General features: G+C 42.7%; 1 protein-coding gene across 4 annotated transcripts in view; it reads left to right on the top strand.

Annotated features, from left to right (window-relative positions):
- The window catches only part of nsd3 (nuclear receptor binding SET domain protein 3), a 101743-nt gene that overhangs the window by 51876 nt on the left and 23123 nt on the right, over positions 1 to 26744 (top strand). For 3 of the 4 annotated variants that reach the window (XM_043681452.1, XM_043681450.1, XM_043681451.1), the window contains exons 10-21: positions 6624 to 6752; positions 9732 to 9858; positions 10391 to 10591; positions 11673 to 11852; positions 12060 to 12212; positions 15086 to 15242; positions 17307 to 17515; positions 17980 to 18092; positions 19145 to 19414; positions 19623 to 19739; positions 21810 to 21951; positions 22647 to 22753. In XM_043681452.1, the coding sequence (XP_043537387.1) occupies positions 6624 to 6752; positions 9732 to 9858; positions 10391 to 10591; positions 11673 to 11852; positions 12060 to 12212; positions 15086 to 15242; positions 17307 to 17515; positions 17980 to 18092; positions 19145 to 19414; positions 19623 to 19739; positions 21810 to 21951; positions 22647 to 22753 (1905 nt within the window). The remainder of the gene's footprint in view (positions 1 to 6623; positions 6753 to 9731; positions 9859 to 10390; positions 10592 to 11672; positions 11853 to 12059; positions 12213 to 15085; positions 15243 to 17306; positions 17516 to 17979; positions 18093 to 19144; positions 19415 to 19622; positions 19740 to 21809; positions 21952 to 22646; positions 22754 to 26744) is intronic. The other variant, XM_043681453.1, reaches the window with a different exon arrangement.

The raw sequence follows: 26744 nt of genomic DNA, 5'->3' as shown, positions 1-26744 counted from the left end.
CACCTCTGTGACTCCATGACACTGTAAATACTGCGTCAACCTTTCAGGTACTTAGCATTAACTATTCTGCATGTGCGCTGTTAGTCCTCCAGCTTTTTGTTCTTTTGTTTTATTTTAATTACAACTTTTTACATTTTCCTTGGTTTATTTTCTCTCTCCTAACTCTTTTGTTTCCCTAATTCTCAGAGTACAGGAGTTTGACATTGAGTGGAAAACTTCACTTGCATTGTTGATGTCGCAATCCTTCACCCTGATGTGGCACAAAAGCTGCATCAAAACCATGCACTGTGGAGGATACCATGCTGTTTTAATTGGATGTTTTTGGCCTCTTGCATTGCCTGGGATTGTGGGAATTCAAGTGAAGAAAGATAGTCTAACTCTCGGTTGATGCAATTTGTTAAATGGTTGTCAGAGTTTCTGCACCTTCCACATTTTCTGACTGCTTTCAAGGCTAGGTTTGGTGCCACCTTGTGGCCAAATGTTTTGTCTGTTCAGAACGGCTTGCAAAAGAAAAATTAAAAATCATGCAACTCCTTTTCCACCTATCCATTCCACCCTCTCCTCCCTGACCTATCACCTTCATCCCCTCCCCCACTCACCTATTGTACTCTATGCTACTTTCTCCCCACCCCCACCCTCCCCTAGCTTATCTCTCCACACTTCAGGCTCTCTGCCTTTATTCCTGATGAAGGGCTTTTGCCCAAAACGTCGATTTCGCTGCTCCTGAATGCTGTCTGAACTGCTGTGCTCTTCCAGCACCACTGATCCAGAATCTGGTTTCCAGCATCTGCAGTCATTGTTTTTACTTCGTTGATTTTAACACCAGGTTATAGTCCAACAGGCTTCTTTGGAAGCACTAGCTTTCGGAGTGCTGAAGGAGCGTTGCTCCGAAAGCTAGTGCTTCCAAAGAAGCCTGTTGGACTATAACCTAGTGTTGTGTGATATTTAACTTTGTACACCCCAGTCTAATACCGACACCTCCAAAACATGCAGAAGAAAGGTTTGACTTAAGGATAAAAATCCTGAGGCCATCAGGGCTCTGAAATTGTGCACAAGATACCAAATCCATTGTCTTCAAAGACTTTAATGTCTAAAGCATTCCTGTCTTTGGAGGCTTTTGAATTTTTTTTCAATTCACTGATGGGATGTGGACTGGCCAGCAGTTATTGCCTGCCTTGAAGTTGCCCTTGTGGATGTGGTGGTGAGCTGCCTTCATTAACCTCTGCAGTCCATGTGCTGTTGGTAGACTCACAATGCCCTTGAAGTGAGAATTCCAGGATTTTGACCCAGGAACAGTTAGGGAATGGTGATATATTTCCATCAGGATGGTGAGTGGCTTGGAGGGAAACTTGCAGGCGGTTCCCGTGTATCTGCTGCCCTTGTCCTTCTCGATGGACGTGGTTGTAGGTTTGGGAAGTGCTGTCTAAGGATCTTTGGGGAATTTCTGTAGGGTGTCTTGCAGAGGGTGCACAGTGCTGCTACTGAGTGACAGTGGTGGGGGGGAGTGGGATGTGGTGCCAATCCAGTGGACTGCTTTGTCCTTGATGGTGTTGAGCTTGAGTGTTGTTGGGGCTGCACTCATCGAGGTAAGTGGGGAGTATTCCATCCCACTGCTGACTTGTGCCTTGCAGATGGTGGACAGGCTTTGGGGTGTCAGGAGGTGAGTTACTCACTACAGTGTTCCATGCCTCTGAGTTGCTTTTGTTGCTACTATATTTATGTGACGAGTCCAGATGAGGTTTGGGTCAACAGTAACAGCAAAAATGTTGACAATGGGAGGTTCAGAGATGGTAATACTATTGAACATCAAGGGACAATAGTTTGATTTTTTTTATTGGAGATAGGCTTTGCCTGGCATTTGTATGGCATGAATTTTAAATACCACTTGTCCTGGATATTGTATGGATCTTGTTGCATTTAAGCACGGACTGTTTTAGGTATCTGAGGAGTTGTAAATGGTGCTGAACATTGTCAAGATATTGGTAAACATCTCCATGTCTGACCTCACATGGAGGGAATGTCATTGCCGAAGTAGCTGAAAACGGTTGTGACCAGGAACTCCTTCAGAGATGGAGTGGACCTGAGATAACAGAGCTCCAGCAACCATGACCATCTTCCTATGTGTCAGATATGACTTGAACCAGTGGAGAGTCTGCCCCCTGATTCCCATTAATTCCAGTTTTGCTAGGGCTTGTTGATGCCACACACAGTCAGATGTGGCCTTGCTGTCAAAGGCTAGGAGAAAGTGAGGACTGCAGATGCTGGAGATCAGAGTGGAAACGTATGGCAGTGGATAAGCACAGCCCGTCAGGCAGCATCCGAGGAGCAAGAGAATCGAAGTTTCAGGAATCGACGTTCCTCCCATCAGGAATGAAGGGCTTATGCCCAAAATGTTGATTCTCCTGCTCCTCGGATGCTGCCTGACCCACTTATTCCTGATGAAGGGCTTTTGCCCGAAACGTTGATTTTACTGCTCTTTGGATGCTGCCTGAACTGCTTGGCTTTTCCAGCACCACTAATCCAGAATCTGGTTTCCAGCATCTGCAGTCATTGTTTTTACCCACTTGATATCAAGGGCTGTCACTTTCATTCTCACCTTTGGAGTTCAGCTGTTTTATCCATGTTTGAGCTGAGGCTGTAATGAGCTCAGGAGCTGAGTGGCCCTGGTGGAACCCAAACTGGGTATCACTGAGCAGGTTGTTGGACAGCACTGTGATGACGCTTTGCATCAGTTGACTGATGATCGACAGGAAACTGACGGGGCAGTAATTGGCTGGGTTGGATTTGTCCTGTTCTCTGTGTACAAGACATTGCTGGGCAATTTTCCATTTTGTCAGGTAGATGCCAAAGTTGTAACTGTACCGGAACAAATTGGCTTGGGCTACGATACGTTCTGGAGCACCAGTCTCGAGGGCTATTGCTGGAATGTTGTCAGAGCCCATCGCCTTTGCAATATTTAGTGTATCCAACTGTTGCTTGATGTCAGGTGGAGTGAATAGAATTTGCTGAAGAGCTGCATCTGTGAATTGGGAACCATTGGAAGAGGCTAAAAGGGATTATCCACTTGGCACATCTCGCTGACAATTCCTGTGAAAGCTTTAGCCTGATCTTTGGTACTGATGTGGTGGGCTCCTCCATCATTGAGGATGGGGATATTTCTGGACCCTCCTCCTCCAGTGAGTTGTTTAATTGTCCACTTTGGTTCACAACAGGATGAAGCAGGACTGCAGAGCTTCGATCTGATCGGTTGGTTGTGTGATCTTTTAGTTCTGTCTGTCAGTTGCTGCTTATGTTGTTTGCCATGCAAGTAGTCATGTTTGGTAGCTTCACCAGTTGACACCGCATCTTTGGGTATTGTCACATGTACTCACCTGTCACCACTTCTGGCATCACCTTTGATACAAAGGTACTTAGGGGCAGGATCTCAGGAATAAATTTGAAAAATAAAGAAATAAAAAAAGTTAAGTATTCTCGTTCTTTGCATGATCTAAAGAGAGCGCGAAGAGGAGCCAAGAGGGGACATGAGAAGTCGTTTGCGGATAGTATCAAGGAAAACCCTAAGGCTTTCTATCAGTATATCAAGAATAAACCAGAGAAAGATTAGGGCTAATCAAGGATAGTAGTGAGAAGTTGTGCATGGAGTCAGAGGAGGGAAGCATTAAGTGAATATTTTGCATCAGTATTCACACAAAGTGGCAATGTTTTGAGGAGAATACTGAGATACTGGTCTACTGGATGAGATGGGATTGAGGTTTACGAGGAGGTGTTAGCAATTCTGGAAAGTGTGAAAACAGGTAAGTCCCCTGGGCCAGATGGGATTTATCTGGGATTCTCTGGGAAGCCAGGGAGAAGATTGCCGAGCCTTTGGCTTTGATCCTTGTCATCATTGTTTTACAGGAATAGTGCCAGAAGATTGGAGGAGAGCAGATGTTCCCTTGATCAAGTAATTATAGACGAGTGAGCCTCACTTTGGTTGTGAGTAAACGGTTGGAAAAGGTTATAAGAAATAGGATTTATAATCATCTAGAAAGGAATAAGTTGATTAGGGATAGTTGACATGGTTTTGTGAAGACTAGGTTGTGCCTCACCATCATTTACTGAGTTTTTGAGAGGATGACTAAACAGGGGGATGAGGGTGAAGCGGTTGATATGGTGTATATGGATGTCAGTAAGGCATTTGATAAAGTTCCCCACGGTTGGCTATTGCACAAAATATGGACGCATTGGATTGTGGGTGATTTAGTAGTTTTGATCAGAAATTGGCTAGCTGAAAGAAGATAGAGGGTGGTGGTTGATGGGAAATGTTCATCCTGGAATTCAGTTCAAAGTGGTGTACCGCACAGATCTGTTTTCGGGCCATTGCTGTTTGTCATTTTAATAAATTACCTAGATGAGGGCGTAGAAGGATGGGTCAGTACATTTGCGGATGACACTAAGGTCGGTGTGGATTGTGCTGAAAAATGGTGTGGGTTATAGAGGGACATAGATAAGCTGCAGAGCTGGGCTGAGAGGTGGCAAATGGAGTTTAATGCAGAAAAGTATGAGGTGATTCACCTTGGAAGGAGTAACAGAAATGCAGAATATTGGGTAAATGGTAAGATTCTTGATAGTGTGGCTGAGCAGACAGATCTCAGTGTCCATGTGCATGGATACTTAAAGTTGCCACCCAGGTTGATAAGGCTGTTAAGAAGGCATAAAGTGTGTTAACCTTTATTGGTGAGGTTATGCTGCAGCTGTACAAAACTCTGGTGAGGCTGCACTTAGAGTTCTGGTCACCACATCATAGGAAGGATGTGGAAGCTTTGGAAAGATTGAGAGGAGATTGACCAGGATGTTGCCTGGTATGGAGAGAAGGTCTGAGGAGGAAAGGTTGAGGGACTTGAGTATTTGTTAGAGAGAAGGTTGATAGGTTACTTAATTGAAACATAGAAGATAATTGTGATGGCTAGCACGAGGGAACATAGCTTTGAATTGAGGGATGATAGATATAGGACAGATGTCAGAGGTAGTTTCTTTACTCAAAGTAGCAGTGGTGTGGAATGGCCTGCCTGCAACAGTAATAGACGTGCTAACTTTACGGGCATTTTAAATGTTTATTGGATAGACATGTGGACGAAAATGGAATAGAGTAGATAAGATGGGCTTCAGATTAGTTTCGCAGATTGGCGCAATATCGAGGGCCGGAGGGCCTGTACTGCGCTGTAATGTTCCATATTCCATCTTTGGTACAAGGTACCCAGGTACAAAATCTTAGCAATAATTTAGAAAATAACAAATAAAAACTTAAGGATTCCAGTCTTTCAAGCAGTCTGTGCTGGGCCTCCCCCACCTCACCAGTTGCTGCTGACCTGGTCTCAGCGGACCTACTACAGATCCGCTCCGGACTAGAGTTCCCCCGCAGCTAATGACGCACCAAAGTCTGGGCACTGCCATTGCGGCTGCCAATGACCTTCCGGCTTCAACATGACATCAGAAGATGACAGAAAAGAAAAGAGAAAGACACAGAGAGAGAGAGAGAGAGAGACAGACAGAAAATGTGGCCAGCCTGGAGCATACGGGCTGAGGAGCCCTAACACACTGTACCGTACTGGCACCACCATCTTGTAGCTCTTGTTTAACTCGTGTGCTTTTAGTTGATGACGCAAACAAAGGCCTGCAGTTCAAATACACTCTTGTTAAAGCCATGGCAAATTGAAGAAGCAGTGCTTGCGCAATAAAGGTTTGCACAAACTTGATTGACTTCCTGAAAAGCAGGCTTTCCTGACGAAGGGCTTTTGCCTGAAGTGTCGAATCTCCTCCTTGGATGCTGCCTGACCGGCTGTGCTTTTCCAGCGCCGCACTCGTGACTCTAATCTCCAGCATCTGCAGTCCTCACTTTCGCCTGCCTGAAAAACACATGGATGACCTGCTCTGGTGAACATGAGTAGGCTGCTGGATTCAATTCACTGCACTCTGTCGCCAAAGCACTCAGGGTTTTTTGGTATGAAGCTGAGCTTCAGGAAGAGTCTTCACCGACACAGTGGCTGCCAGGTGTTCCTTCACATTCCCTTTTCTGAGTCCTTGCAGAACATTCTCTGACTTCAGCTAGTGGGGTCACAGTACCCAATAAGATGAGGTCAGGTCACCCTTGGTGTACTCATTCCTTTCCAAGATATAATTACTCCATAGTGCCAAGGGGTCTGGTTGAAACTGGGGAATACATAGAGATAATGTTTCTCTCTATTATTGTGGCTCAGTACTGTTTAATGAGTTTGGGTCACGATAACTCTCCCATTGTTCGATGTGTAATACAGGTCTGGGCTTTGGTCTTCACCTGTGATTGACTTGGCTTCTTTGCATTCCATTAGGCCTTGCTTGGAGAAACAGTTTGGCTCATTTTATGTTGAACCTGTTGTCCAGGCTGTTGGTCACAGAATCATCTCTATGGTGTGACAGCTGACTGCTGTTCTGTTCTCCTGAAGTGGAACTTCAATAAAGATGAATAGATCGTCTTAACTTTCCAGATGACTAACTGACGTGCTGGCCCACTCCAACCTGGTTTGCATAATATCAGTCACCTTCAGTTAGATTTCTGAGCATTCTGTTGACTAGGTGAGGTTTTTAACCTCTTCTGTACTTTGTAGATTGGTTTGGAGAAGAGAGCTGATAGTCCCGCAGTTCCTCCAGGTACAGATGTCTCCGATGAAGCATCCATGGATTCGTGTTTGTCCAGACGTGGCAGTGGAACATCAAAGAAGGATAATATTTGTCAGGTGAGAGCTGTGCAGGGGGAGAACTTGACCATTGCTCCATGATTGGGGACTACTTCATTGAAATTCATTTGCCAATCGTTGTGGATTACTTGATGACAATTAAAACAATACATTGGTATCTGATTAGCTGATCAGAACAAGTCCCTGATTACCTTCATTCTTGAATCTGCGAATATAGAGCTGTTGACTAGCCTACATTACTGTGCTTTGGGTCTGCATGCGTGTGTGATGCCACAGATTACTTGTGTGCAGTCATTGGCACTATGTTCATTGTAGCATTAAACCCTTTTCATTGTACACAAATTCCGAAAGTGATGATGATGAAATGACTTTACCATCATCCAATGTTATAAGACCAGAAACAATGGCGTAGGCTATTCAGTCATTTGAGCCTGTTCCTCTGTTGAATTGAATCAGGGTTGATGGGATCTTCGTCATGTCCACTTGGCTGCTTATTCGCCGGAACCCTTGAATCCCAACATAATAGGAATCCATCTATCACAGGCTTGAATTTACACATGGACTTTGCTCCTGCAGATCTTTGTGGCAAGGAGTTCCAGAGGACTTCACACCCTCTGAGAGATGAAAGTCCCTCCTCACCTCGGTCTTAAATTGATGCCCCTTTTTTCTGAGACTCGACCCTCTGGTCTGAGACTCTCACCCTGTCAAACCTCTTGGAATCCTGCATGTTTCACTGAGATCATCTCTTATTTTTCTGAACTCCAATGAGTCAAGTCCCATCCTGTTGAGCCTTTCCTCTGATGGCAATCCCTCTGTACCAGGAATCATCCAAGGGAACCTTCTCTGAACTGCCTCCAGCAAAATAACATTTTCCTTGAGGGGATTAAAGCTGTTGAAGTTATTCCAGATGTGGTCTGAGGAGTGCATGTACAGTTGCAGTAAGACCCCCATACTCTTGTACTCAAAGCCCCATGAGCCAGCATTCCAATAGTCTTCCTGATTACATAAAATACAAGAGTAGAAATCAGGCATTCAGCTCATCAAGCTTGCTCCGCCATTCAATCATGGCTTATAAGTTTCTCAACACCATTCTCCCATTGTCTCCTGCAAGCCTTGATCCCCTTGATGCTCAAGGACCTATCTATCTTAGTCTTAACTATACTCAATGACCTGGCCTCCACAGCCTTCTGATTTCCATAGATTCATCACACTCTGGCTGAAGAAGTTTCTCCTTATCTCTGTTCCAAAAGGTCTTCCCTTTACTCTCAGGCTGTGCCCTCAGGTCCTCATTTCTCATACCAATGGAAACATCTTCCCAACATCTACTCTGTCTAGGCCATTCAGTATTCTGTATGTTTCAATTGGATCCCTCCCTATATCCTTCTAAACTCCATCAAGGAGAAATCCAGAGTCCTCAAACGTTCCTCATGTTAAGCTTTTCATTGCTGGGACCATGTATGTGCTGTTTTGTGTTGTGGCACAAGTACAATCAAGCCCCTTTCTGCAGCTTTTCTTCAGTCAACTAATAATAAAATGAACAAGTTCACATTTTCTCACAAGTTTTGTTTTTTTGCTCACTTAGTTAACTGATCATATCTCTCTGTAATCTAAAATGAAGAACTGAGGATGCTGGGGATCTGACATGAAAACAAAAGTTGCTGGTGAAAGTCAGCATGTTTTGCAGCATCTGTGCAGGGAAAGCAGAGTTCACGTTCTGAATCTGGTGACTATTCATCAGACACTTCATCAACCTTCCTACTTGTTCTTGTGTCTTCTGCAAATTTACCTATAGTACGTTCACTTTCTTCTTCCAAGCCATCAGTATATATTAGGAGAAAGTGAGGACTGCAGATGCTGGAGAGCAGAGTTGAAAAATGTGGTGCTGGAAAAACACAGCAGGCCATGCAGCATCCGAGGAGCAGGAGAATCAACGTTTTGAGCCGTCATTCCTGAAGAAGGGCTTATGCCCGAAATGTCAATTCTTCTGCTCCTCGGATGCTGCCTGGCCATCAGTATACATTGTTAACAATCAAACACTGATCCGTGTGGAGTCCCACTGGTCATAGTTCACCAACCTGAAATGGAGGCCTGTATCCCCAATCTCTGGCCTATTAGTGAAATCTGTACCTAGGCCAATATACTCCCTCCAACACTGTGGTCTCCTATTTTATTGCGTTACCCTTTCACGAGGTACCTTGTCAAATGCCTTCTGGAAATCCAAATAAAATTCATCTGGTTCCCTTCTGTCCATTTCCGTTGACACTTCAATCATAACTCAAATAAATAGGACACGATTTCTCTTTCTTGAAGTCATGATTACATTACAGTGTGGAAACAGGCCCTTCGGCCCAACAAGTCCACACCGACCCGCCGAAGCGAAACCCACCCATACCCCTATATTTACCCCTTACCTAACACTACAGGCAATTTAGCATGGTCAATTCACCTTACCTGCACATCGTCATGCTGACTTTGCTCCATTAGATTATGATTTTCCAAATATGTTGCTACTGCTTCCTTAATAATTGATTCCAATAATAGATGATTGGTTCATTAATCTATTGTTCCCACGTTTTGCCTTCCTCCCTTGTTGAATCGGGGTGTCACACATTGGCAGTTTGCCAATACTCCAGAATCCAAGGATTCTTGGAAAATTACAGCCAATGCATCCATTACCTCCTGTCGCCACTACTTCTGGGATCCGAGGATGCAACCAGTCAGGACCAGGGGACTTGGCTGCTTTGAGCCGCAGCAGTTTGTACTAATAGTTGTCCGGTGCTGGTGATGGCAGTTAATTCCTCTCCCTATTCTTTAGTATTCATGGGATATTTGAAGTATTTTCCACCATGATTCTTTGAAACACTCAACAAAGCAAGTTTTGATCTTACAGTAGAATGTAGGTAGGGCATGGGTTTCATTGTTAGTTAGAAAATAGTAAAACAACAATATCATAAATTATATGTAGGTTATTTGTCTGAAGTTGTTTTTTTTTTGTTTTTGGACCATCTGCTGCCTCAGGTCTGTGAGAAACCAGGCGAGTCTCTCGTGCCTTGTGAAGGGGAGTGCTGCAGAGTCTTTCACATGGAGTGTCTCAGATTGGCAGAGATACCTAATGGGAAGTTCACCTGCATGGAATGCACTACAGGTAATGACAAATGTTGAATGCGTTCTTCAGCTGCCTTCCTGGACAAGCCCACATGTTAAACACTAGATGATTTGACCACAGTCCACTTCCAGTTGCTCAATGACCAGCTGGTTCGAGATGTTTAAGATTTGAGAAAATATTGCGAAAATAAATTTGTGGGATCTTGAGGGCGTAGCCTCTGCTCCCACCTCTACCAACTCCCTAATTGCCTCAGCAGAGCTGAGATTGAGGTTGGATTGTGTTTGGATTTTGTCTTGTGGCTCGGGAAGAAAATATCCAGTGTCATTGTTCATGTAGCTTTTCATGACAAAGTTGACATTGCAGTCAGAAGGATTGAAGTTTATTAGAATTCCACACTATAGAATTGGAATATTTCTGTAATACGAAGTACAGTTTTGAAGTAGGGTTGTCATTTGTCAAAATACAAACATATGTTTGTGTCTGTGAAAGCTGTCTGACCTGCTGAATATTTCAAGGCATTTTTCTTCTATTTTACATATTTCTCTATTCTGGTACACTGGTCCTCCCACAGGAAACCACACCTGTTTTTCTTGCAAGTTGTCTGACAATGTCGTGAAAAGGTGTTCGGTGAACTCATGTGGAAGATTTTACCATGAATCCTGTTTGAGGAGTTACTCTTCTGCACAGTTTGAGGGAAAAGGTTTCCGTTGCCCTCTGCACTGCTGTTTGGCATGTTTAGTGGACAACTGTGAAATGGCTAAAGCAACGAAAGGTGAGCATATCAGCCTGATGCCAGCTCCAAATCAAGTAAGAATGGTTCTTATTGGACCACAAGCTAGCCAGTGTGATTCAAGTAGCAAACGTAAATTGCATCATTTTTGTAAAAGTGACTTGGGGTCTGGTGCCATCTCAGTGAAGAATTGTCTTCTGATTGTTTGCTTGCTGAGTAGTTCACGTTGAGGGCTTCAGATTTCTCTGGGGAAGGGGAGAAGAGTGGGGCATTCAGAAGTGGGTGAAGGAGGGGAGAGAGGAGACGGGTGGGATGACAGGGTAAGAGGGCAAAGCGGGCAAGAGGAAAGGGAAGAATTGGAGGGGAGGGAATAATGAGGGATAAGAAAGGAGAGTTAGAAAAAGGTGAGGTGAGGATCGGGGACTGGAGGGGAGGAGTTAGAGGAGGAATGGAACAGGTTATCAGGGAACAGGTGAATGGGTTGACAAGTAAGTTGCGTTCGATTGGGGTGGTGATGGTGCAGTGAAGGGTCTATCAGGAAGGGAGGGGGATTTGGACGTTTGGTCACAGTGGTCCAGTGTGGGTAGACTGGTTCGGTGCCAGGGGCTTCAGGGGTTGAGTGGCTCCACAGTGGAGTTGAAATATGCCAACATTCGCAAGAGTGGCCTCTGACGTAAAGGTTAGTGAGAGGAGATAGGAATGTCAGGAAGGAGACACTCAACCCAGATTGTTGTTCACGTGTCCCATACATGATGCAAGCAAGATCGCATGTGGACTCTTTTCACTTTTCCCCTTATCCCACTGTGCTTCAGCCATCTATCAAAAAGCTATTTAAATAACTTGCCAATACGTGGCTATGATTTCTGAGTTGGGGCAAATAAGCGCAACATAGTTTGGAAATCCTGTAAGTCTACTATTGCATGTACTTGATGTGAAATTTAGCTGATGAATAAACACTGAAAGTCAGTGTTTGACATTAAGTGTATCTGTTGACAGGCTTGCAATGTGATGATCTTTGTGAAATTTGCTCGGGACAGACTTATTGTTTTATTGCTCTTCTATGTCACCAAACAATCGGCAAGTCCTTTTGAAAAAGAATTGTATTTTCTTTAAATATGGCCAGGTCGCATGCTGCGCTGTTTGCGGTGTCCTGTGGCTTATCACACGGGGGAGAGTTGTATTGCAGCTGGCAGCCTTGTCCTTTCATCCCAAAGCATCATCTGCAACAACCATTCCAGCTTGAAGAAAGGCAGTCGCGCGTCTCTCCAAGTCAATGTAAGCTGGTGCTTTATCTGTGCAAGAGGTAAGACAACTTTCCCCCTGCCTTCAGTTTCTGTGATGGATCAGCTTAAAATGGAGCATGCGTTAGTTCAGTCTTTTTTAGAGCATTTTTTTTCCCTTTTTTTGAGAAAAAAATCTTCAAGATTAAATTCATGTTTTTCAGATTTTTTTTCGGAGGGAATCATGGGTCTTTTCATTGCACCTCATGTGTTTTATTTGTTTCATGTAGGGTTGATTGAGCAAGACCAATCCGAAACCCTTATCAGTTCTTATACATATAAGTCGCACTACCTCCTGAGCGAGTCAAATCGTTCGGCTGAGTTGTTGAAAAAACCTATGATTCCTCCCTCACCGTCAACTACAGTAAAGAAATGTGGGAAAGGTAATAAAAACCAGTTTATCTCCGGAACCATATGTGCTTGAATTTTCTTCCCCCTACCCCCCTCCACACCCACCTACCATGCTTTTCTCCCTACCCCCTGCATCTGCTAAATCTGTGGCTTTTTAAAATCCTGTGTGATCTTGTTCATGAAAGTGTGTAAACTGAATTTTTTCACTTTTTTTTTGACGAACCTACTTAATGATCACAAATTTAAGAGAGATTGAGTAAGCCTGGGCTTGAAATAATTACAAGGTCAACTTTTGATCCCGAGTCATGCATTTCATGACTTAAGTGGTGCAATTGTCATTGGACACGTTTTCTTTGACATTACAGGTATTTTTCCCCCCACTTCTGGACACTGAGTTTGCTTGGATAATATCATCATTTACCAGTGCTCCATTTGAGGTAGTTTGAGAATTGCGATTTCTTTTGTGGAACAATACACATATGTTAGAATTGGGAAAAGTGTCTTATTAAGGAATCTCCATGTTCCACAGATGAAATTGCATGCTATTGGTTTTCAACAGAAGATATTCTCAGACTGTGAAAGAAATCACTGCATGTTCACTTCTGGCCATTTGCTAATTTGATTTTTGGATAAGTTCATTTCAAAGATAAGACATTAATTGTCTGGATTTGAAAATAAGTAAGGCAAGATGTATCTTGTCTGAGTGAAACATGAAAATATGTGTTTTTTTTCTTTATTTTCTGATTAAATACTGAATTGTGGTTGTTCCATACCATTATCTGTCCTGAACCCTTGATTTAGACTTTGCATTGACTTTTGGGCTTTACATTTCACCCTCTAACACGTAGTCTCAGACAGAGAAATGGGCCTGGGGTATACCTTGCTCATGCAGAAATGATTTCAGAGACTCTGGTTACTGATGTTAGTTGTTTCTGATGCTGTGCTGCTCTGCTTCTCAGTCTTTGTGATATTACCCTCCAGAGTTGTCTGCAACTCGAAGTGGCTAGTAATGTGATCATATCCCTGTTGCTGTAAAATCATTTACTTTTGTAATTTGTCTTTGACATTGGGAATGATCACAGTTGTCCAGTTTCTCTTTGCCCTCTTTGGGTCGGTCACCTCTTTGTGACTGTCTGGATTTAGTCATGGTTCGCACAAATGTCCAATTTCACCGGGACAAACAATCCAGTTACACTTCTGATGTAAAAAAACATGTAATTAGAAATCAAGTTGTTTTAATTACATAGCAGCACATGGAAAACAGTGACAATTTGTGCTGTGTTTGATTTGATCTGAGTATTCAGTTTGTAATTTTGGGTAAAATTATGTCTTAAGGGAGGGAAGCCTTGCAGTTATTTTGAGCCCTAGTGTTGCTTAGCATGAACAGAATGCTGCTTAACATGCTTCTGTGAAAGGGCAACTGTTCTCCCTGCTTCATGTTTTTATTCCACGTTTCTGCTTCACCTCTCTATCTTGCTGACTGGAGAATATTGCATCCACGCTTTTACATGTTAGATGGATAACTGGGTTTGCTGGCAAGCTACATATTGTGGGATATCAGAGGAGTATGCTTTCTTTTGCGACTCCCATTTTTTAACAAGAAAACATGATTGTACCAAGAACTGGGGGTAGAAATTTGTATTGGCTGATCACGAGGAACAAACTGTATTGCATCAGCTGCCTGCTCCACATTCTGTGTCTTGTTTGGTTCTGTTGATTGCAAGAGAATTGAATATCATGCAGGAATTGTCGGATGTAGCCAAAGCAATGCCAGGAATTTCATGCACAGCCTAAAATTTCCAACCTGCCCCCCTTCACAACTGACGAGTCTTTGCAATGTTTAATGCATGTAATTCAAGGTAAAAGGGTGTGGGAATTGCCAGCAATGAAACAGTTCTTGAGCATGTTTTATCTCACAGCTGCTGTCTGTCATTGCATCATGTGTTTTCATTCATCTTCATCAGCTTTGATCTGAGCACAGTGTATATGTCGGTTCGGGGGGATATTGCAGATCTGGAGTAATAACTCCAGGGATGAGGTTGTCTTTGAAAGGATACACATTGCTTCAGGACAAACTAACCGTTATCATGCTGCAATCCACATCATTATTCTTGGGGAAATCACCGACTGCTACTGGCTGGTCAACATTGATGATTGCTTCCATTCCCTCTCCTGGGCAGATTCGTGTATTCATTGAGATTCACGTTAACAAATGTGAACTGAGCAACTTCCCTCTTCAGCTCTGGCAAAATGGCTTTGTATTTCTCAGCTCTAATTTTTTCCTCTCATGTTTCTACTGTGATGAGCGTTCTGTCTATGACACATTGCTGCAGCTGACCATTTATTTCGTGCTATTGGTTTTATGCACACCAGTTCAAACTTAGTGTAGTCAGGTGCTCAACTGTGTTGCTTGACTTTTGGGTTGGAGGATTAATGTGCAAACTGCTGCCCACTGTGGTACCTATTACTGTAACTCTCTGGTTCATGAAGCAACAACACAGTTAGATACTAATAAAAAAGAAACTCTTCAGATCCTTCAAACAGAATAGCTCACAACTTAGAGTTTAAAAATGACAATTAATGGTTTAAATTAAAACACTAAGACACTTGAACTGTGTTTATGTTCAATCTGTAACACTCAAAACATTGGACTTTGGAGTTTAATATGGGACATTGCTCAGTTGTTCTGGGTATGGTGCAGATAGTTCTCTGCAGTGGGGAATTGTGTATCTGCATGATGCTGAATTGTAGTGATCAGTGTTACTCAATAAGCATTGCCTCAATTGACCTTGAAATGCCCACGTTTCTGTGACTTTAAAGTGGTGAGCGTGAAAGGAAGCAGCAGCAGTTGAGTGCATTTATGCAAGACACTTAAAAAAAAAAGTATGTTTCCGTTTGTGTTCAGGTGGTCACCTGTTGTGCTGTGAATCCTGTCCAGCATCCTTCCATCCTGAATGCCTGACGATTGAAATGCCAGAAGGGAACTGGTATTGTAATGACTGCAAGGCTGGCAAGAAATCACGATACAAGGAAATAGTCTGGGTCAAGCTCGGTATATACAGGCAAGTCATTTTGTTTCAAAGTGATGAAAACATTTCACAACAGATGTCTTAAACAAAAAGGTTACAGGCTTTGGATCAGAAATACTATTTTACTGAATGTGTTGGCAACAATTATGCTGAAATGTGATTATGATCCACCACGAAAAATGTTGGACTAAAATCACAAGTGTTGAGAAGTGATTTTTGTTAGTAGTTGCTGTCCATGTCCAAATTCTTAGCGAGCTTACAGTCGAGATGTGAGAAGCAGCAAGCAACAGCGTAAACAGCTAGTCACATTGCCATCTTGCTTAATTACTTGGTGCATTTTGTGATGGTGTGCATTAAGTCAGCATTTTTTTGAAAAATTGTCAGGGTGAGGGACTGAAACGCATTACCCTTTCGCCCTTGTGCAGTGAGTTGGAAGGGTTTAACGGTTATAATTCTGATAGAGCTCTGAACTCATGTAAAAATTGTAGTCCTAAATAAGAACATGAAAATATCATGTCAAATACTATGAATAAGTAAAAGTGAAGTGGGTATATGAATAGGAAGGGTTTGGAGGAATATGGGCCAGGTGCTGGCAGGTGGGACTAGGTCGGGTTGGGATATCTGGTCGGCATGGATGGGTTGGTCCAAAGGGTCTGTTTCTATGCTGTACATCTCTATGACTATATGCTGGATTGTTTTGGAGTTGTACGTGCAATCCTTACAATCTTGATTCCATACATGTCATACCTGTCTGGCTGAGTGTGGACAATGCGGAGTTGGATTTCATCGGTTTCTGCTTTGATAGACCACAGAATGGTGTGGAATGAATAGTATTGATAGGTTAGGTCCATGTTATTGACTTGCATCATTTCAAAACAGGTCTTCATGTTAAGCCAGAAGCTTCAGTTCAACAAAGTCAGTTCAACATAAATATAAAATGATGGCACTGGTCAATGGTTCATAGAATCTCTACAGTGTGGAAACAGGCCATTTGGCCCAACAAGTGCACACCGACCCTCAGAAGAGTATTCCAGATCCATTCTCTTAGCTCTATTGCTCTACATTTCCCGTAACTAATGCATCGAGCAGACACATCCCTGAACACTATGGGGCAATTTAGCATGGCTATTTCACCTGACCTGCACATCTTTGGACTGTGGGAGGAAACCGGAGCATCTGGAGGAATCCCATGCAGACACAGAGAATGTGTAAACTCTACACAGGCAGTCGCCCAAAGCTGGAATCAAACCCAGGTCTCTGGCACTGTGAGGCAGCACTGCTAGCCACTGTGCCGGCCCTACCACTGAGCCACCATGCTGCCCTTTGAGCCGCCATGCCACACTTGGTAGAGGTTCATATGGCATCTGTGCATGGACAACAGATTATTGCTTCAGGACAAGGACCTATGTTCAATAAAATGCAGGTTGCAGCATTTCTAGGTCTGCCCACGATTCAAATTTCAGACCCTTTAGACTTGCTCACGAGAAATCTCTGATTGTGAATCCAGATGTGTGCCAGAGCATATACTCAATGTTTGGAAATGAAGGAAATAGAGTGATGGGCAACGTTTCAAGCCACAGTGGGACCTTGGAGAGCCTTGCCATCGACTTAGTTGAGGCGAATCCAGTCAAGCAATTTCAATAAGAGTTTAACCCAGAAACAGAAGGAAGGTAAAATTGAAATGGATCTAGGTGGTGAGGGAGACATTGATGTGATCAGAAGTGATGTTTGCAATTGAAGAACACTATGGGAATAGTTGAGGATGGCGGGGATGACGAGGCCAAGATGGTGGTCAAGTACTTAAATACAGCTCCTGTGAAGATTCAGCCAATCAGATCAATGCAACTGGCATCTTGGGATGGACAGATTGAAAGCATGTAGCCTTTTTCCAGAATTTGTCTCCTTCCTTGGTATTGCTTTGGATTAGTGATAGTTTTAGATTAGTGAAAGGAACGCTGCGTGTTTCTAAAACCACTTCTGTTGGTCAATGCGATTCAATAAGAGATTGTTGCTCGATGTGCTATCTGCTTGGCCATATTTGACATGGTGATAACCGATGATTTTTCACAATTGTTCTGACCATGATGTTTGTTTCAGGTGGTGGCCAGCAGAGGTTTGTAATCCCAAATCTGTGCCACTTAACATTCAAGCAATGAAGCACCACATAGGAGAATTCCCTGTACGTTTCTTTGGATCGAATGATTACTATTGGGTGCATCAGGGTAGAGTCTTTCCTTACTTAGAAGGTGACAAAGGCAACGTATCTGATGGTCGAGCTGGTGGTATTAACGAGATTTTCAAAAAAGGTAACCTCTGTTGCCCTAATGCAAAATATGATTATTATACTTTGTCACTTCCTTGTCAGCTGCTTTTTATTGTTTCCTTGCTCTCAGCCTTTGCTGTAAGGTAACAAAATAAATCTACAACTGTTAGAACATAGCAATTCTCAGGTGGAATGGGATCGCTCTGTTCAGAGTTTGTCTAAAGAATACTATTAGAAATCTGTTTGAGTTGTTTGAACTGAAGTGCACAATGTTTTAATACATGGTATTTTGCCTGTATTTTCTGGTGAGAATTTGGATGCTGTTGTTGCCTAATAACTGGCTTTGCAAAATTCAATCAATGCTCCTGTTAATTAGCTCCTACCAGGAAAAAGTGAAATGCAACTGAGTTACCCACAGCCGTAATCCATTAAGTTGAACACTGGGTGTTGCATGGCATGGGGAGATGAAGCTTGTTCCAAACCAAACATTTTTTTTGTTACTCACAGCACTGGAAGAAGCTGCAAAACGTTTCCAGGAGCTAAAGTTATTGAAAGAAAGTAAGGAAGCACTAGAAAATGAACGCAATGAAAGAAAGCCACCAGCGTACAGATTTATTAAGGTAAGGTAAAAGTCTCCATCATCAGTGGGCATGGGTTTCATGATTTTTCTCAAGAATTGGTGTTTGAAATAAATTTTTAAAATGAGTTTTCATTTTGTAGCCAATTAATTATGTGTAGCCCCATTCAGATGTACGCATGAGGTCGGAATTGCTTCCACCATCCTTTTGCAATTTTTCATCTTAAAATGAAGTTCATATTTACAATTCACAAGATCTGATAATGTCTCTTTTGACAAAACTGAGCTTGCGCTTTGAAAAATGAATAGGTATCCAACTTAAACATATCTCAATAGTATGCCACATTATTTCTTGACATTTATTTTGCTTCTGTGATCATTACTCTAGCTTTCAGTTTTGAAATGAGCCATTAAACTGGAATTGAATGCTGATGAATCTGGGGAAAGAGCATGAGAAAATCCCCTCTCTGCTGTTCACAATGGGGATATTCCTGGAGGCCTGAAGTGATTGATAACACCTAGAATTCCTGCAGGGAAGTGCCATGCCACCATAAATGGAGTGTTCACCTGCTAACATTGCAGGTGACATACATGTCTTTGGGTCCTGACATGTTTTGTCACCAGTGTTTGGGAGCAGAGTAAACAATTGCAATTGTGTCACAGAGTCACTTGTCAGCTTTGACAGCGATGAGGAGCAGGACACTGGTGAATTATTGTTCGCTCGTAGTTTGGACCAATATTTGATGAACAAACCAGAAATCCACGGTTGTGCAACAGATCTTTCAATTTGCAAGGGTTTGGACCACTTGAACTATTGTTAAGATAATTTTCGATGTTTTTCTTGAATGTATTGATTTTTTTCATCACATATTGCTACTTATCACAGTGAATTAAGTCTTGACCTTGACTGATTCAGAAAAGTGAAAAAATAAATCAAACATTATTAATTAAAACAGCTAAAATATTAAATATCAGTTGTTGGTCAGCTGCTGCTGAGAGGTGAACTTAGCTCTTCAGTTATGAATGACAAGAAAAGTGTAAAATGCTGAAGTGTGGACACCAGTGAATTCCAATGTTATCTCTTTTCTATACTAGACAAACAAACCAGTTGGCAAAGTGCAGATTCATGTTGCTGATGTGTCAGAAATCCCACGATGCAACTGTAAGCCCACAGATGAAAACCCTTGTGGACTGGACTCGGAATGCCTGAACCGGATTCTGATGTACGAGTGCCATCCTCTTGTCTGTCCAGCTGGAGAAAGCTGCCAGAACCAGTGCTTCAGCAAACGACTCTACCCTGAGACAGAACTTGTGAGGACAGAAGCACGGGGCTGGGGCCTCTGCACAAAAGTAGATATTAAAAAGGTGACTTCTCTTTGTACTTTCCTTCTTTAGATTCGTCAAGGATGACCGTGACATGAGAGTGGAACAACCACAGAAATGGCTTGGGAAAGTTCAGCATTCTGCATTTGTTTCAGATTTCTAGCAACCCCAGTATTTTACTTGGCTTTAGAGAGCGATGACGTTTTAAAGCACCTTTTACAAGTCCTCCTTTTGTCATCCTTGCATGCAGGGTCAATTTGTAACTGAATATGTTGGTGAGTTAATTGATGAAGAAGAATGCAGAAACCGCATAAAACATGCTCACGAAAACAACGTTACCAATTTCTATTTGTTGACTTTAACCAAGGTAAGGAGTGAGTTTCTCGAGTGAAATTATTTCTTCAGTAGCTCGGATGAAAGTTTGATTGACGAAGCACTGGTCCTTGGGGTGCGCACACTACAGTACTGAGTGTTTAATGTGACAATTTGCATTCATTCTGAGGTCCAGTGCCACTGGTTTGAATATTCAGTAAAGAGCATGGTGTTTCTGAGGTGGAAATGCTCCCTCAAGAAGTTAATGTGATAATTTGTTGTGCAAAGAAAACAAAGGGTTGCGTTTACATTGTGCTGACAGCGAGCTTGAAACATTCTGGGGTGTGTTGTAGCAAATACAGAATTTTTGACATGCGGCCATGGAAAGAAACCGAGACAGATTTGAGTAATGTTGCACATGACAAAGTCTGTCAAATAATAAGGCTTGATATTTTTAAGTGACACTGGGTGATCGATAAGCTTAGTAAATCCTCAGCATTGTTTGTTTCTTTTGAATAGTGCTATGATCTTTCATGTCCACCTGAGAGATCAGCTGAGGCCAAGGTTTTCTATGTTCTGATGGTGATAGGATGGTGTCTTGTCCTGAGTCATCAAACTGGATTCTGTGCACCTCTCTTGTGGTCAACTGGAATGCTATTGGTCAAGAACTGTGAACGTATTAACGAGGTTCCTTCTGACTCTGTGAATATTGATAGGGCATAAGCATTTATGATGAGTGGCCACCCAGGTCCATCATGGCAAAGTGTCTGAGAAGTCAGAGAAGCTGCTTTTGCACCAAGACAAGAATACTCTGTTTGTAGTTAAATTTCAGGCAGAAAATGTGTTTTAGCTCCTCTGGGCTTGTGAATGTTGCAGCATCTGCTGCGAAGAGCTGGAGAATACAAGTAGCTAAGTCTTGATACAACTGTAGAGGGCATTGCTCAGATCGCATTTACAATTGTGTACAATCTCCTTCTCCTGACTACAGGTGACAGTTAATCACATTGGAACCAGTTCAAAAAAGGTTCAACCAAAGTTAAGTTTTGATTGGTGGAGTTTGTTTTTTTTTTGTTCTACTTTGACACAAAGAACATTTGAGATTGGGAATTTGAATACATTGTGAACTGAGCTAAACAGAGACAAAAACAGCAATTGCTGACAAAACTCAGCAGCTCTAGCAGCATCTGTGGAAAGAAATTAGAGTCAATTTTTCAGGTCAAGTGACTCTTCCTCAGAACTGTTGAACAGCAATTTCTGTTTTTGCTTCGGATGTACAGCATCTGAAATGTTTTCATTTTTTGAGTTGAACAGGTTTTGGATCGATGTGAATTGAGGGTTTTGGGGTCTGCCATTAGGAAGTTCGGGGCATAATGAAATGAGCCATGTTCTTATTGAATGGTGGATCATGTTGAAATAGCTGAATGGCACACTCCTTTTCCTGAGGACCTTGTGGTCCGTTTCTCTTGAGTTCCTTGTCCAGAGTTCTGTCTCCATTTCTGAATACATGCTGTTGTTGAGAAGTTGGATGTCTTGATACTAGTAGAAAGCTGGATCCTCAAGATGAAATGTTTTGAGTTATAATTGGTCCTTTAGTAGACATAGCTGCTTGAGTATTTTAGTACATATTACTGCCTGACTTGACCACCATTGTTTTTGTCATGTCCAAATATTTTGAGCAATGGCATGAAATTTCTTGGAGTCATGACTATTTATATCAGTCTTATAATAAACTTTGTCCTTTGGGTGTCCATCTTAATGCCATCACTGGCAAACAACATGAAGCCCTGAATTAAATAGAAGGGTTTAATGCAAACTCTGCCAAGTCCAGTGTCCAAAATGAAGAACTGCCTTGAACAAAAACGGGAATTGGACGAGAGTCTGAACAGATCTGGCTCAGTCTGTGCAGTGTCCAGTGACTCATCATCAGAACAGCCTGGAGTTACTTTGACATAGGTTTTCATGTGTAAACCTATAAATGCCTTACATTGCATCATTTGCAAATGAACTGGATATTTGGACCATAATAGGGTTTCTTTGTAAGTTCTGACAAGGCTGTGGGAAACAAGGTGATTGTTACCAGTTAAGAGTGAAGCTGAAAGCATTTGTTTGATTTGCATTTTCCCAGGATCGTATCATTGATGCTGGGCCCAAAGGCAATTACTCCCGCTTCATGAACCACAGTTGCAATCCAAACTGCGAGACACAGAAATGGACAGTGAATGGTGACACACGTGTCGGACTTTTTGCACTTTGCGACATTCGAGCAGGTGAGAGTACGCGGGAGAGAAAGGGTCTTCATGAGAACTGGATGCGAGGCAAGATCTTTGCCTTATTGTGGGCAGGTATGAAGTTGATGGGAAACTCCACTTGTGAACATACAGACACATACTGAATAGCGTAAGTCACTGTGTCTTGAAATGGGGGAGCAAAGTGCAGTGAGATGTGTTTCAGACCATACTGGATGATGTTATTTCTTCTCTTGTTATTAGACTGCAAATAATTAATGTGGCTTAAAATAGAAAGGAACAGTGGTATTTGCACAACTGTTTCTCAGCATACCAGAGCCCAGTCATCATCATTGTTTGCAATGAAGCATGTGGTTTTCAAGTTGAGTAAAGCTGTCTGCTTAAACCCTGGCAGCTCAGTCAACATCAGTAATGTCATGTGTTCCTTGCACATGGCATTCTGTGATTTTAAAAACTGAGGCACTTAGCATTTAACAATAGATTTGCAGGAGGATGTTGCAAACTGGTTTCAGAATGTTCTTTATCCCTCTGCTGTGGATTGTGACTGAATTATCAAGGGCTGGGTGCGTGAAGGTATTAAAACATGTTGTGTCCTACAGCATCATCAGCAAAACAAGCATAGCTTTTTGACTTGATTTCTTGAAACCTCTGAATGGGTTGCACCCTCAGAAGTGCTAACCACGTGTCGAAATAATGCCCATTTGTTTTATCTTCAGGTTCTGAATTAACCTTCAACTATAATTTGGATTGTTTGGGCAATGGAAAGACGGTATGCAAGTGTGGAGCTCCCAACTGCAGTGGGTACCTGGGTGTGCGTCCAAAGGTAAGTGTCATGATGTTTGCTGTGGGCATCTTTGTGTAATGCGAGAATTTTTTCAAGAGCTAAGCATTGGGATGAACTGGAGAGCTAATCAAGAGCTAATCCGATATCGTTCCAGGAATTAAAGAGATCAGACTATGGTGTGAAAGTTGGAAAAGGGGACTGAGTAGATGATCAGCTATGGTTATATTGAATGGCCGACCAGGTTCAAAGGGCTCCATGGCTGACACCTGTTCTCATTATTTATGTTCCTATGAAAAGGAGAGTCAGTGCGAAATAAATTTGGTTACAGCAAGTAATTTTGGAACTAAACCAGGCTATGAAGGAAAGTAGGAATTACCAATTCAAAGGTAGCTTGGAAATGTTTCACAGAAGCCCCTTACTTCTCAAAATTCAGTGGGGTTATTTAGCCACAGTTGGTGGAAAGAAAATGTGCTATAAGTCACCAATTCTCATCAAGTTTCAAGTGCTTTTCGAACTGTCTAGTTCTTTGTTACTTGCAGCTTAAACAATTGGGGAAAAGTGTCTCCTTCCCCGAGTGTAGATGACGTCTCTCTGTTCGACTCTCTGAACATAAGAAACATTCTCTCTGATGCGCTCCAAGACCGTGTGCCATTTCTGTGTTCACTGTTTCCACAACAACAACAACTTAGCTGTCTTCCTGCAAAGAACTGCAAAGTGCAAACAGAGCAAGGCAAGGAAAAGCCCACCTACTGGTCAGTTGTGCTCCACCCAAACACGTGATGTTTTCTTGGCACCTTGACCAAAAGCCTTTGTGCATATTAGTTGGCGGCATTTCACCTCAGCTCCATTGTCAAGCATTTTTGATGCGTGAAGTTAAACATTGATTAGCATGTTCTTTCCTTCTGAGGAGTCACAGCAAACCACCTCCAATTATGCATTCACAAGGTACAGAGCGTGTCCCTGGGTTTCTTTCTATGTCTGCTCCCTCCAATCTCAGGATAACCCAACAACTATCAATAGAGCTTAAAAATGTGTTGCTGGAAAAGCACAGCAGGTCAGGCAGCATCATTAGACCCAGGTAACCAAAGAGTTGCAGTGCATTTTACCAACTATTGAGTTGGATCCGTTTTTGAGGCTGACTTGTTGAGCAAGAATCTGTACGCCTGCTCAAAATTTCCTTTGAATTTCAGTTGCATAATCTTAAATATCAGCTTAAGCATTAGCATATTGTTTCTGTTTATCCCATCTGCTTCCTGCATGTCAACTGTACTGTTTTCAAGCAAGTTGTACTGCATTGTTAATGCACAGTTTGATTCCCTGTTTTTATTTTAATATATTGTTTACCCTTTCCCAATCAATCTCCTTTGTCCATCTTAGGAAGAAATTGGTATTTTATTGTGTTGACACTTCTATACTTTCACCATGTACTGTCTCAGCTGAGACATGGAGTTGTGTTTTATATGCCCATGAGATGTGGGCTTGCTGTTTTGGGTATCATTTCTTTCTTGTCCTTGTTGATTTTGGGAAGATGTTGGTGAACCTCGTTCATGAACAGGATAACAGTGATGTGAGAAAGCGGGTTCCATGATTTTGACCCAGCAACCATGAAAGAGCAATGATGTAGTTTGAAGTTGGACTGGAGCGTTGCTTGGAGAGACACCTGTGGGTGGAGTTATTCACCCGCAAATGCTGTTTTTGTATTTCTGTTTAGTTGTCCTTGAGGCTTTGGGCTGTGCTTTTGAATGGAGTTAATATTGTAGCTGGTGAATGTGGTGCTAATTAAGCTGACTGCTTGCTCCTGGATAGTGTTGAGCTTCCTGAGTGGTATTGGAGCTGCACTCATCCAGGAAAGTGGGTGCATTCCATCACACTCCCGACTTGTGCCTTGTAGATGGTGGACAGGCACTGAAGATCTGGCGAGGAATGCAGTGACAACTAATTCATAGCCTCTGAACTGCTACTGCAGCTACAGTATTTATACGGTCCAGCATGGTTTCTGGTCAAGATGTTTATATGAGGGATTCCGTGATCATCACACATTGAATGTTAAAGAGCAATAGTTAAATGCTCTGTTGTTGAAGATTGCCATTCCCTGGCACTTGACTGGCAAAAATGTTAGTTGCTACTAAGCAGCCCAAGTCTGGAGGTTGTTCACATTTTGCAGAATTTGGACAGAGACAACTTTGGTGCATGGGGAGTCAGGAATGGGTGCTGAACATTTATGCATTGGCAAACATCCCCAGGTATGACCTTAAGATGGAAAGGAGGTGATTGAGGATGCAGTTTAAGATGGCTGGGCACAAGACACGACCCTGAGCATCTTGTGCAGAGATATCCCGGGAACGAGATGAATGACATAGAACAATCACAGCCATCTTTTCTTGTTCCCGGGATGATTTCAGCTGAAATGGTTTAGGAAGGGTTCCTTGATGCCATTCTCATTGGAGTGCTCCCTTGATATCAAGGGCAGCCTCTCTCTCACCTCACCTCGAGAGTTAAACTCCATTGTCCGTGTTTGCATCAAGACAAATGAGCTTGAGAGAGTGACCCTGGCAGAGATTAATGCAAAGCAAGTGCCATTTGATAGCACTGACCCCTTCCATCACTTGGATTGCAAGTGCACTGATGGAGTCGTAATTGTCTGGTTTGAGTTTCACCAGTTTTTTTTTGAGGACATAGCTGGCCAAAATTCCACAGTGTTGTAGCTGTACTGAGACAGCTTGAACTGGGAAATGGCAAGTTATGAAGCAGAGGTCTTCAGTAGAATTACTGGAACATTTTCAAGACCTGTAACCTGTGCAGTCTCCAGTACCAGCAGCTAATTCTAAACATTGTGGTGTGAATCAAATTGGTTGAAGACTGGTATCCGTGATGTCGGGATTGAGGTTAAGATGGGGTCATCCACTTGGCACTTTGAGCTGAAAGTGGATTTAAAGACTTAGCCTTGTCTTTTGCAATGCTGTATTTCCCCATCATGCAAGATGGAGATTTTTGTGGAACTCCCACCTCCTGTTGGTTGGAGAGTTGCCTGCCAACAACACTGAATTGGCAGGACTGAAGAGCATAGATCTGATCACAGTGCCTTCAGAAGCTTCTTGATATCAGGTGGAGTGAATCAAATGGTTTGAAGACTGGCACCTGAGATACTGGGGACCTCAGGAAGAGGCTAAGATGGATCATCTCTCCCCACTTCTGTCTCGACATGGATGCTCATATCTCAGCCTTGCATGCTGGGCCTCAACATCATTGACAAACATGATGGTTGTGAAGCAGCCACCTCCTCTTGTTTAATTGAGCACCATTTCCATATGGATGTGGCAGGAGAGCAGAGCAGCCATCTGACTTGTTGATGTATAGGATTGTTTGGCCCTGTCCATAACAAGCTGCTTCCACAGTTTGGCTTGCAAAAAATTTGTGTTGAAGCTTCACACCTGGTATACCTGGTGTTACTCCTGACATACCCTCCTGCATTTTTCATTGGACCTGGTCAATCACACGGTTTGATGGTCATGGTAGATTTGGGGACATGATGTGTCATGATTTGACAGAGGTCGAACACTGTTGATATCAGCCCACAGCATTCATGGATATCCCTTTTCAGTTGCATGGTGGGTATTGTCACACAACACAGTGGAGGGCATCCCCAGGTTGAATGAGGGACTTGATAAAGTCATAGAGATGTACAGCATGGAAACAGACCCTTTGGTCCAACCTGTCCATGCTGACAGATATCCCAACGCAATCTAGTCCCACCTGCCAGCGCCCAGCCCATATCCCTCCAAACCCTTCCTATTCATTTTCCCATCCAAATGCCTCTTAAATGTTGCAATTGTACCAGCCTCCACCACATCCTCTGGCAGCTCATTCCATACACGTACCACCCTTTGCGTGAAAAAGTTGCCCCTTAAGTCTCTTTTATATCTTTCCCCACTCACCCTAAACCTATGCCCTCTAGTTCCCCGACCCCAGGGAAAAGACTTTGTCTATTTATCCTATCCATGCCCCTCATGATTTTATAAACTTCTATAAG

The sequence above is a fragment of the Chiloscyllium plagiosum genome, chromosome 42, assembly GCF_004010195.1.
Source record: "Chiloscyllium plagiosum isolate BGI_BamShark_2017 chromosome 42, ASM401019v2, whole genome shotgun sequence".
In the NCBI taxonomy this organism is placed as follows: domain Eukaryota; kingdom Metazoa; phylum Chordata; class Chondrichthyes; order Orectolobiformes; family Hemiscylliidae; genus Chiloscyllium; species Chiloscyllium plagiosum.
Note: the sequence above shows the minus strand (reverse complement) of the source record. Positions and strands in the feature narration are given on the sequence as shown.